The sequence below is a fragment of the Silene latifolia genome, chromosome 9 (assembly GCF_048544455.1).
Source record: "Silene latifolia isolate original U9 population chromosome 9, ASM4854445v1, whole genome shotgun sequence".
NCBI lineage: Eukaryota > Viridiplantae > Streptophyta > Magnoliopsida > Caryophyllales > Caryophyllaceae > Silene > Silene latifolia.
Window position 1 is genome coordinate 25,818,087 of NC_133534.1, and position 12,898 is coordinate 25,830,984.

At 35.2% G+C, this 12,898-nt stretch overlaps 1 protein-coding gene across 2 annotated transcripts; it reads right to left on the minus strand.

Moving 5' to 3' along the window:
- Nucleotides 1-2,153: 2,153 nt before the first annotated feature.
- LOC141599431 (uncharacterized) lies at nt 2,154-6,287 on the minus strand. 2 transcript variants are annotated; one of them, XM_074419432.1, is made up of 11 exons: nt 6,223-6,287; nt 5,979-6,024; nt 5,490-5,869; nt 5,088-5,145; nt 4,650-4,946; nt 3,674-3,783; nt 3,509-3,584; nt 3,112-3,200; nt 2,952-2,983; nt 2,815-2,879; nt 2,154-2,714 (listed from the first exon to the last, which is right to left on the minus strand). In XM_074419432.1, exons 2-11 carry the CDS (start codon nt 5,985-5,987, stop codon nt 2,451-2,453), a joined length of 1,380 nt encoding a protein of 459 aa, XP_074275533.1. In that variant the 5' UTR covers nt 5,988-6,024; nt 6,223-6,287; the 3' UTR covers nt 2,154-2,450. The 2 variants fall into 2 exon arrangements, with proteins under 2 accessions (XP_074275533.1, XP_074275532.1); XM_074419431.1 differs by lacking the exon at nt 6,223-6,287 and having other exon boundaries at nt 5,979-6,069.
- Between the last annotated feature and the right edge of the window lie 6,611 nt (nt 6,288-12,898).

Consider the following 12,898-nt stretch of genomic DNA (forward strand, 5'->3'; position numbering starts at 1 on the left):
CCATGCATTCTAAAAACTTGGCAAAAACCCACTCAAAACTTTCTTCATAATCACGCGTAACCAAAGCACAAGCAAAAGCAATTGAATTCCCATGTTGATTCACCCCTATGAAAGGGGAAAAAGGCATGCGATACCTGTAACACCATGATTTATTCTATCAGATTAATGATATACTACAAAACTTATACTTACATAACCAAACAAATAAAATCAGTAATCAGAATAAATTCTATAGTACAATTAAATTGGTAATTTTAATTTTAATTTTATGAATTCTTGAAGCACGGTAAAACACTCCTACTCTTACATAACAACACAAACAAATACGATTAATCAAAATAACATTTTAACACAGATAAATTGAGATATAACGCATTACATATTCGTCAAGAAAGTTGTATCGTACGACACAACGTCTCCGTACGATTTAAACATAGCTCGGCAGCGTGAATCACACCAAAAAACATTCATTGGAGCCCCAAAATCATCGAGCTCAATTGCATAGAAATAATTAGGATCCTCCTCTTTCATCTTCTCAAAATATGCCTTCAATTCTTTAGCATCGCCATCTATGACGCTACGTCTTCGTTCTTGATTGATGGCGTTTCGACTATCACTAAACTTAAAGCCAAGGTTCTCATGACCTCCCCCCTCCAAGACCAATGACTTATAATTATTTAATATTGAAATACCAGCAGCATCATTGATCATCATCCTCTTTTTGAAGTAGTCATTTATATGTCTAAACCCAACAAATAACCGGCTTTTCTTAGGATCCATCTCATGGTTGTGCTCTAAATGGCATTGCGTTATCTTCACTACGTCTTCATCGTCGAAATAACGGGACTCAATGTAAACATTGCAGGCATCCTTGGTTTTAGAAGCATGACCACAACAAAGCCTTAATCTTTCATACATATGATACCGCGATTCATTCTTAAAGGAACCTTTTTTTGAAACACCGTCTTCCTTGTACTTTTTAAAGAGTTTATTAGTGCGAATGTACCATGAAAACCCCTTCTTATATGCGTATGAATGGGCGAAAGTGCGAGTTCTTTGAGATGACTTGTAAGCCAAACCTACAACGGGTTCAACATCGTTGTCGTTCTCGCAGCGAGAACGACGGTGTCATCATCATCCACCGGACCGTCGCCATACAACTCGACATACTCTTTTATTAAATCAACATCGCCATTATATTCTGCTTCACCGTTGCCTTTTGTTTCTGATGCTCGTGAACATTCACCTTCTTCATACAAGTTATTGAGATCAAAATCAAGCGCCATTTAATCAAATGTTGAACGAGTATTTTTTTTTTGGTGTAGATGTTCAACGAGTATTAAAAAATAAGGTTTCCAAAATTTTAATCACTGTATTTTTTTGTTCTAGTATAAGTTACTGTATTTAAGTAATGAAAATAATAAGAGAGATAAAGTGTCAATTAAAAAGATTAGATTAAAAATAAGTGTTGTTAATTATAAAGATTAGATTAAAATAAGTGTTGTTAATTATGGAGATTAGAATAAAATAAGTGTTAATTAATCTTGGGGTTATTCCCAATACTACTCCCGCCAAAACCCAAATAATCCCTCCCATTTTTCCCTCCAACTTTCCCTCCAAACAAAAAAAGAATCTTTGACTCACCTTTACACGTGGCGAGCGCTGATTGGCCCGTGTACCAAGGCCTTGTACACGCTGTGTACTCCTAACATCTTTGCAATTTTGAAGAAACGTTTGTTATATTAAATCTCGAGTTTCTCGACTTTCACAACCTACATCGATCTAGATGTTACTATATTTCAGAGGTTTTCCATTTATTTGTAGGTTTAGTAGTTTCACCAGGAGTATAGATTTGGCTCGTTACACGTTCTTTCAAAGGATAGAAGTTATTTGTTAATGATCTTTGAAATCAGTAAGACATAAATTTGTAAACTTTCTCCAGAATGATTCAAACAAAGAATTCCTTCATCAAAAGCTACATGAAGATAGCAATACGAGTCCGCCCTCATCAAATGTTGCATGAAAATAGCGATATGAAGCCGAACCGAATTCCAGATCACGTTTCTGAGAATTTTTCGATTATGCATATTCATTGCAAGTCTCGTAAGGCGTTCTATTAATGAATTATGGAAAAAAAATAAAAAAATAAATGATCAAATTTCATAAGATACTCCTCTTGTGCACACTGTTGCATATATTTCCTTAGCATGTTCTCAGAATCTTAAGCAACAGAATATTAGTCAACAAGTTCATCCCTTTGTTGAAGCATCACAATCCAAATTCCAGTCACAACAATACGTCCGTCGTCCACCCTATGCCACTTATTTGAACTCGAAACAATAATAGCACAGCTAAATCAAGTTCAAATCAAGTTCGTCACATCCTCATATGCAACTTCGGATAACACATAAATACTACTTGTATAAAGGACTTGAAATAAAAAGGTTAATTCATTTTAGCAGACGCTTGGCAACCAGTGGGAAGTGTGATACCTTCACAAATGAGAAAAAATCCTTGAGCTTGGTTGAGTGTATCACTTTGTTCTCCCACCTTTTGGTGGGAGTAAACTTGACATCAAACACCCGATTTGCGCTACCCGCGCTTGTATGGTAGGATCGTACACTAGGCTCAAAACATTTGGGGGAAATATTGGGAAACCTTGGGGGTTGATGCTTGTCCTCTTTCTTTGATATATTTGAAGTTTTACCACTTGTCTGCAAATATAAAATCAATGACATCAAAAACACGCGAAACAAACCAAAGGAATAACAAAAACTAAGATGAAATGTTTGGAAGAAACAAACAAAAACTAACCTCGAGACAGCCGTGGAAAGCTGACATTGATGATAACTTCTTTCCAATAGCTCTAGTAAGACGAACTGCAAAGTAAAGAAAAAACCTCTAACTCCTCATCATTATCAGCTATTGTCGAAAAGCAAGTAACAAAATACCTGCATCCTGATGCTCTAAACTGGGGGTCCGCCTATACAGATCATAAAATCGAGTGCATCATTATCAAACTAAGAAAGAGCTTAATTAATACCTAACTCTGATGAACAACATTATGGATAACACAAGGAAAAAAAAAAAAAAAAAAAAAACTAACGGTACCTGTAAATATGAGTTCGATCAACATCCATTCTCGTCAAGAAATAAGGCAACACATCAAATATCTGGGTTCCCACCAAAGGAGAAGTAAACTGATTCAAGTTTTGAGAAATTCATTAGCTTTACCCACCAACATAGGAGTATTTAATTTATGGGTAATGTGGTAAAAATGGTAGGTAAAAGGTGATAAAAGATGGAAACAAAGACAAATGGAAAGATTACTAAAAAAATGGCCAACAAAGAAAAATGGTACCATAAATAAACAAACGGAGGAAGTATCTATTAGGAAGATATTGTTGAAAGGGATGGAAACACGAAGACATCATCTATGAAATATAAGCAAAATTTAGTGAAAATATGAATTTACATGCTAAAACCTTCAAAGTAACTGTTAGCTTACAGTATCCCAATCAGGCAGATCATCATCATCATCAGGCAGATCATCATGATCAGCATCAGGGCAAACTTCAAAAAAACTGAAAAGGACAGTTAGCACACGAGATCAAAATTTGTAGCAATCATTTTATCCGGAATAGAGGGAGGGTATTTAGAGCAAGTAGACAACCTTAAATAATAATCAGGAGAGGTAACTCCTAGCTTCCTGCGAGCAACTTCGCGAAGAAAGAAATCAATTTCTAGACGTGTTTGATCAATTTCTTCCTTTGTGCCCTTCACCTTTATCGAGAAAATTAGTAAAACTTAGTCCAACTTTTGACATGGTAAGATGATGAAATAAAGGAAAAACATACAATAAAAGAAAATTATCTCTCTGCTTTGGATAGTTAGCCAACTATGCAACTACTTCCTCCCACTTTGGTTGCTTTCACTCGACTTTGAAGGGACCAATCTCTGTTTTGACCGATTATTTCTCCATATAATTTAGCGTTACAATGAAAACTTTCTTAGGTGTGATTTTTGAAATCAATAATTTTTATATTATCATTTTAAAAACATAAACTTATCATATATTGTTATAAAATAGGGGTCAAAGTCGATCATTTGACTAAAAACTCAAATATTGATAATATAAATGGATTGGAGGACGAATATTCAAATATAATTTTGGACTTGGATTTTATTGCTGTTTGAGATGGTCTAGCATTATATCTTAATAATTTAAAATACATAATGCAACAAGATGCTACGGCCAAACAAACTCTTTATAGTACAATCAAGAGAACTCTTATAGTAGTCATCGATTCAGAATTACACTAAGAAATCTTACTATTGTAGTTCTGCACTTTTGCAATCGGATTGCCAATGTTAATCCACTAGAGGCTTTTTGCTATCGTTTTACATTTGTTTTAATTTTTTCTTTGTAACTTACAAATGTTTGGATGTGTAAAATTTGGAGAACAATATTTATTTTGGAATTAATATATACAGCCCATATGGGCTATATGTAAGCATTAAAGTCTATATGGAAGGGTTAGGAGGGCGTTTGCCCCCGCCGATATGTAGCTTAAAATCAGGCATAACATCTAGAATAGCAACATAATGAATTGACAAAAAAAAAATGAAGATGTGAGTTAAGAACATACAACGTATTCTTCAAGCCTTATATATGCAGCAAACTCGTGACCGACCAAAGCAAAAACATCAAGCAATAATGACAGCTGTTTTTCGATAGGTGTCTTATTCTCCAATTTAAGGTCGAGCTTGCTCAACCAAGACGACTCGTTTTTTGGAGATGACAAGAACAACTCGGGAACAGCCAAAAACAGTGCAGCTAACTTATGTAGTTCCCCCTTGCGTGCATATTCGAGAAACGCTTGCCTAGCCAACGTTGCATTTTGCTTACTTCGGACAAGCATCCTTATAGCTTCCATAGCTTGTCTCTAGAGCACTCAAATGGAAATGGACAGGTGAAAATATGACAATAATAGCTTCATAAGATGTTTGTAGGTAAAGAACAATACGGTCATTGATACATTCGCTAAAATGAAATACAAAAGAACAACGAAGTGTAGAGAACATACATTATGATAGCAAACCCACCAAAGGATGTTAAGAACTGAGAAGCTCTCATTAACGATTCTGTATAACATAGTACCATTATTATAAGTTTATAACTACCAAAAACACTAAACTAGCTTATGTAAAGAAATAAGGTAAAGAAATTAGGTTGATCGAAAATCAACCTATACCATCCTTTCGGATGAAAACAGTAAAAGAAAATCAAAGATTTTAAAATTACCAGTAACAAGCATAAATGAAAGGGCACTACTCTCGTTAAACAAGAATGTATATTTAGCTTCTCCGAATTAGTGTACTTTTATTCTAATATCAACAATGATTTGGTACAAACAATAAATTTAAAGGTAAATTCTTAAAAAATTAGTTTATGATTAGATGAAGTCGATAGGATGAGTTGAAATTACATTGTAGAAGTAGAGAGGTCGATAAGGGTCGCATAAGAGACTGCATCATCAAGTTTGTCACCCCTCTGAAGAAAATAATTCATCAACCTAGGAGCACCATATTTGGCAGCAAGATGAAGTGGTGTCATTCCATCTTTCAACTCGTCAATAAGACCTTCAATTTCGCCATTAAAGACCGCAGTACCAATTTCCAAAGCATCATTCCCAAATATCCTATCAGCTGTATAATAATGGCGCTCTTCTTCAAATTCAGGGTCCTTGATGAGTCTCATAAACTCATCTTTCTCGTCATTTTCAAATGCAACAGATGACCTTCGAGACAGGCTGAACTGGTTCACGTAAGCGAGGGGTAACTTGAACTGACGACCATAGAGGATTGGCTAACAAGAAAACAACAACAAGAAGAGGAAAACACAGTTTACACAAACAGCAAAATCGAGTTGTTTTGATTGAAATTCTTGTAAATTACCGTCTTGATTATTAACGTACCTCGTCCATGCCGTAGCCGTAGAATATATGAGACGCGAAAACAGATCTGTAAGATGAAACTCAAAACCCTAAGTACAAAGATACCATCAACAAATAATTTATATACTCACAAAATAAACACCAATCAAGTGACCAAATTACTCAAACAAACAAAGAAAAACAATAAAAATGGAGAAAACACAAGTTAATGAATTTAATTAAAAATAAAAGTGAAAGTGAAAAGTCATTAGTCATGTATAAAAACCTGAAGAAGGAGGCTCGATAAACGGCTGCTTCAGATTGAGGAGTTCTTGTTATTTATACTCCCTAATATTTATACGTAGTTGCTCATTTATGTACGCATTTTACTATTTCACGGAGCTTTTAGTCATTTGTTTTCTATACCTTACCCTTCCACAAATAACATTATACCTCCAGTGGTACAATAGCATCATACAACAACCAAGTTATATCTTATCGAACTTATGTGTAATTTTTTTGAACTTTTTTAAAGTTAATTTTTTTTATGTTTAAGTGAGTGAGTTCAGAAATTTTATGGTATAGCCCGACTTCTTTAAAACAAAACTCGGAAACTTTATTATATAGCTCGGGTTCTAGAGCATACAACTGAATACAACTGGTTGTAGGATCTATTAACTGTTACCCTTCCCCCAAAAACTAAAAAAACAAACACACTAATTCTCTTTCTCACAAAATTAATTAATCAAATCCGTCAGATTAGTCAACTATGAACGCTAGTTATTCTCATGTCGATCAAGTAATAATTTATATTTAATTTTTATTTACTTTATAGATTAAATTAGTTAAATTAATGAAATTAGGATTTGCAGAAATAATTGAACATTTATAGTTTGAGTCTTGCGATATATGGATATGGCACGCCATATTCACTGAATTGGACGACAAAAAAGGTAATTTGCATTCATACAAAGAAGCCTATCATAGTTTGGTGTGATAGTTTTGCCAGGAAAAAAGCCAATATTTACCGAATTTATTTGACCAACAATAACACATCTTAATTACCATTGGCGCTACCATTGCTAGGACTAAAATTGTTTTACACAAAAGGATCATATTTTCAATTTGCAACAGTGAAAACATAAGCGGGGTGGTTCGGTGGTGTTAAGGAAAGGGATGTATTGCGTGGGAGACAGATCTGATCGTTTGATGACCTGTTTGAGGAGGTCGTCAAGACCGACCGGTGGCGTAGAGGGGCACAAGTGAAGGTGGTTGATGGTGGTGATTGAAGGGTGATAGTTAGAGTGAAAAAAATTGAAATAAATTGAATTGGAACAAAGAGAAAATAAAGTCACTAAAATTAATTAAAGGGGTATTGTTGGGTTCTCTTAATTGATGATGACATACCCATTTAACTTGTGTTCTCTTACCTTACTATTTCAGGCTTAATCGATCAATTTGCTAGTCCAAATCACTCAAGGATCGTCAAGTGTTTGCTACCCAAGACATAGAGTCGTTTGGTCATGCTATGTAAAAGTTGGAAGAGTAGAATACTTGTAATAGTGAAAGTCTAACATATCATTACCTGTAACCGGTAATAGTATGCTTGACTATCTCGTTTGACCCGTCACACTTGAAGCAAAACTTTCATTTCAAATATTTCACAAATGGGTTTTCTTAAACCAATTTAAACATCTTAAAATATTTGAAAGGGTGGTGTTTTAAAAAGAGTTTGTAAAGAGTATTTCAAAATATTTCCCTTTTCATGAAACAACTTTTGTTTATCTTTCCATGAACTTAGTTTGGCTCTTTCCTTGTTTATAAAAGGATTGTCCTCTTGCTAATGGCATCTCTTCCTTGATTCTGAAAACACATGGATCTTTTAAGGTTAAATACAAACTCTCTTTTCTTCTTTTGTTTCTTAGAAAGAAGTCCTTTTAGTGATAGTTTGGGAAGGTCAACCTTTTTGTCTCATGACCAAAGGTCTTGACCACAAACCCTAGCATGCACCCCATCGTCCTCCCTCTATAAAAGGAGCACCACTCCTCACTTTGGAAGTAAGACTTTTTCTGAGAATTTATTTGAGTTTGCAAAATTGCTTTCAAGTTTAAAACCGTTTTAATATTTTGCAAAGCTTTCAAAGTCTTCAAGTGTTATAGTCACAAGAACTGTTGCTTTATGTATTAAACTCTTTTAGTTATGAACCGTTTAATCTTGTAAGTTGTCCATATCAATTCTTGTTAAGAATCAGTCCGTGAAAACTTGATCTTTGTAAACGTTCTAAGTTAGAGTGTAGAGTTCTAGGACGGAGTAGTCCTTGGACTCTTGTGGCAACCGGAGTAGGTTGCGAGTTCTTTTTATTGTACGGGTTTTTAGTAGTCGGAGTAGATCACTAAATTAATCAATAAAAAGTAGATTGGACGTAGGCCCTTGAGTTTTGGCCGAACCACTTCAAAAATCTTGTGTTCCATCTTCGTTTACTTTTATTCCGATGCACTTGTTTTTGTTAAGTTTCATTATTTGCTTTACTCTTGAGTAACAGTTCTATATACTGTCACATTCGTTCTGTAGCTTGTACTTCATATGCTAAGAGACGAATAGCAACAGTCAGAACCATTGTTATCTTCAGGCTTCAGCAAGTATTCACATTTCAATACTCGTTTAATTCTTCAATTTAATCGATGTATTCACAACTCTTCTACATTATCAAACTGTAATACCCCGTATTTTATGTAATCGATTAAACGGATATTATTATATATTAGTATTATACATTTTATATTGGTTGCATCGTAATATCGTGAATGTTATTAAGTCGGGTTTATATCGTATATGTTGAGTCGGGCTACATCACATTTTGTCTTTTGGGTCAAGAATTACCCATCTATATTTACCCAACGACCATACCCGTTTAACCCATTTGCCCTACCCGGAACATGTAACCACCATTTACCCTAAACCTAATCTAAGAGTCGCTCTCCCTCTCCCCTCTTTTCTTTTTATCATTCATAAAACCATTTCTAAACCTAGAGAAAGGGAGAGGAAGAAGAATTGTCGAGCCTTTCATTTGATTGAAGATTTCTCATCGATTCCAACCTAATTCGATTTCCCTGTTTGTAAGTCTATTTCATTCCATTGTTTATACTGTTTTAAAGTGTTCGTCTTCAAAAAGTTTGAAAAGAGAGTCCTGTTTATGCATATAAAATCTCGTAGTCAAATTTTTTATGGTTTGTCCTAGGTGATTTATTTATGAACATGTCGCTGCAAAGTCCGCGAATCTGATTTAGTTGTGGAAAATGATTTGAAACCCTAATTTTTATGTCGATTCAGTTATGAGGCTTCTTCATACATCATCTTTGTATAGTCTAGATGATAATAGGATTTGGAATTTACTGCAAAATAATGTTTTAAACTCGTTTTATAAATCAATACTTTTTATGCGACGGTTTAAATCGTTTTTGGAAATCAGTCTGAAAACTCTTGATAAGTGTGGAATTTGAGAAAACCACGTTAGATATAATTTGTAGCTAAGACTCATGGGGTTCCAATCCAATTGGCCTTGTATCAATTTGATTTTTCTGGAATTAGTTATGTATTTTATTCCGAGTCTGTCATGTCCTGGAAAATCAGGAAAAATCGTGTTTGTTCTTTAAGTTGATATTCCTATTAAGTTATGATGAGTCTAGGTTATGTGCATGATTAATTGACTGAGTAGGTGGTAATTATACATAATTATGTTATGTAGGTGATGGATATGTGAAGGATCATAATTGATTGCTTGTGTGCTTGGATTGCGAAAAGGTAGGGAAATACACTTGACTTATTATCGTTGTTGTTGAATTGTGTTGACTTGTTTGTGTTTCATATGACCAAACTGTGAACGTTGACGTGATTCGTGGTTGTTGATTCATGTTATGATTCATATCCTGGAATGTGCTTGATTGAATTGATCGTATTGAGTATATTATCACAACATTGGTAGAAGGCATGATTCTATGATTTACCAGTTCAATGATATACATATTGTGTGGCATTAATTTCTTGAGCATTCATATGCATTGGAGATGGAGGATGTTGTGGTGACGTGGTGTGGTGATGATGATGTTGTGATAAGGCCCAGGCGGGTTCTGCAGAACTTGCCCTGGTGTCCTCAGCTGCGAGCTGGCATCGCAGATCGGCTACGGTCGATATATAGTCTACCGGGGATCGGTATGGCTGGGCGTTCCGGGTTATGAGATATGAGTTGAGATGGAGGTGGAGGTGACGGAGGAGCATGCATATCATATTTTGTTGTTTCATTGTATTCCCTACTCAACCTCGTGGTTGACCCTGTGTATTCGTGAACACCTGTGACGATCCAAATATTGGGGAGCAGACTTGACAGGTTTATGAGATAGGATGGGAGCTTGATGGGCGTGAGACACTGGATCAGAAGACTTAGTATCTAGATCATCATTTAGAAGACTTTCACTTTTACTTATGTTAGTTTTTGTAATTTGATGTAAATGAGGTTTTGTAAAAAGGTTAAGTTAAAGAAATTATGTAATTTGCCTTGGAGTTTAATTTGTTATTCACTACCTCGGGAAACCGAGATGGTAACAGTCCGGTTTATTAGGGAATGTCTTGCTAGAGGCTCCTTTATAAATCGGGGTGTTACAAAGTGGTATCAGAGCGAACGATCCTCAGGCCTAAACCAATGAACCCAATGAACGTAGCATGTGTCTAAATAAAATGAACCCCTGGGAATAAAATGTAGGAGCTCACAGTGCGGTTAAGAAGGCGCCCTTAATGCGTGCTCTTTTGCCCTCTCAGTTTTGAACCAGGTAATCCGAGAGAAATCGAGTGAATGGGGTAGTTAGAAGGAAAACCTTGGATATAATCGAGTGGGTGTACACCTTAAGACCTATATATTCTAACCACTCTGCAGGACAACGTTACGGTAAGTATTTTGTATGAATGATGACGTGATCATATGATGTTGTGGAGATGAGAAATAAATTTTCGTGTTCAGGTTGATAATCAATGAAGTGTTGGATTGTGGTAATCGTGAGCGTAGAAATAATTGCGAATTGATGATATTTATCTGGATGGATGTTGAATGACGTGTTGATAGTGCTATTATGTCTAATGATATGCGGTTATGTGATCCCGAAGCCATGCTAGTATAGTATTGTGATAGTAATAAAAAACACTATTGAATTGCATGTTTCTAGTCATAGCAATCGTGATTTAGATGTAAGGAGAAGATCGAGATGCGAAGGGATTCTATGGGATAGATGTTTACGTAAGTACAAAGTGTGAGATTTAAGTTGGGATGGGTTAGTATACATAGTATGTTCATAAGGGCTTGTAACATAGTAAAGAATGACCTAGTGCTGAAACTCGTTTTGTTTGATTTTACTCTTTAATTGACCTTACTGCCATTTCTTTTCTGTTTATTGACTATGGATGAAAATTTTATGGGAGATAGCCTCAGGAGTTAATGTTCATTTGGCGTTGGTTTCATGCTTATAGGATATACGGATTAGGAGTAATAAATATTTTAGTGGGCTGTGGTCAGGAAGTTCCTGTGCAGTGATGTTTTGACCAACGATTTTGTAAAAATACTCATTTAAATTGTATTAATAATTTTTGCATAATTCCAACTGCATCGATCAGAAGATTCGCATATGTTTTCAAATTGATAAGCCACGAAAATTCTTGATGTCTCTATATTAAATGGTAAGTTTTGCAAACTGACCCAAGTTTCGGACCAATTGCTGTCACATACTTGTTTGGACCAACTGAGTTGTAAAATCCTTTAAAAATTGAATTCTTGAGCTTTGGACCTCATTCTTTTTCTCACGAATTATTAACTCTGTGTATGTTATAAAAAGTAATATAACTCAAGTTTTCATTGAACGGTTATTTATTCGTGATTTTTGGAAGTTACAACGTGAATCATAACTTTTAAAATGTGAATTCTATGTTGAGTTTTCATACAGTTGTTCGATTATTTCATGAGCCTTATTAATGTGGATTTGTGACGGATAATCCGTCACATAGTTTACCAACAGTGACACGTGTAAATTCGACTTTTGTGACGGACTATCCGTCGCAAAACAGAATTTTTGTGACGGACTATCCGTTGCAAATTCGACTTTTGTGACGGACTATCCGTCGCAAAACAGAATTTTTGTGACGGACTATCCGTTGCAAATTCGACTTTTGTGACGGACTATCCGTCGCAAAAAAGAAATTTTGTGACGGACTATCCCTTGCAAAAAAGAATTTTTGTGACGGACTATCCGTTGCAAAACAGAATTTTTGTGACGGACTATCCCTTGCAAAAAAGAATTTTTGTGACGGACTATCCGTTGCAAAACAGAATTTTTGTGACGGCCTATCCGTCACAAATTTTTGATACTTGTGACGGATTTGTGACGGCTAATCCGTCACAAACTGAAACAACATTTTTAAAAAAACCAGCAGGTTTGCTGCTGGCCACAATGCACGTAGCATTGTTTCAGTAAAACCTGCAATATACCACACAACCCCGTCGACCGCAAAGCGGGAATCTATGTCAAGTCGACCGCAAAGCGGGAACCAATCAACAATACGTTTTAACTAACACCAACACCGAATCATAAAGTTAAAGGTTGTCTTTTATAAATAAAATCTAACATAATTAAGTCAGTGGTTTACATAAACTTCATCAAATCTACCAAGGTTCAAGATTTGATTTAGAGAACATTAAAGGAATCGTTACCAAACTCTTTCGTCATTAATAAATCTCAAGTACGTGTTTACTACCTAAGTGACTTGAAACGTACAAAGACAGTCCCAAAACGGGGACTATTCAAGAATTGCTCCTAATGAGAAATTCTTGAACGGGTACTAGGTCGATCAACATCAAAACAAACAATAATTTGAACATCAGCAATAAAAACAATGGCTACTAATTTTTAAACCAATTTCTAACT

Coding starts and splice junctions, on each gene's coding strand:
- LOC141599431 (XM_074419432.1), bottom strand. Junction 3,585..3,673: donor TCTCCTGATTATTATTTAAG/GTTGTCTACTTG, acceptor TGTCCTTTTCAG/TTTTTTTGAAGTTTGCCCTG. Junction 2,984..3,111: donor GATCGAACTCATATTTACAG/GTACCGTTAGTT, acceptor TGATCTGTATAG/GCGGACCCCCAGTTTAGAGC.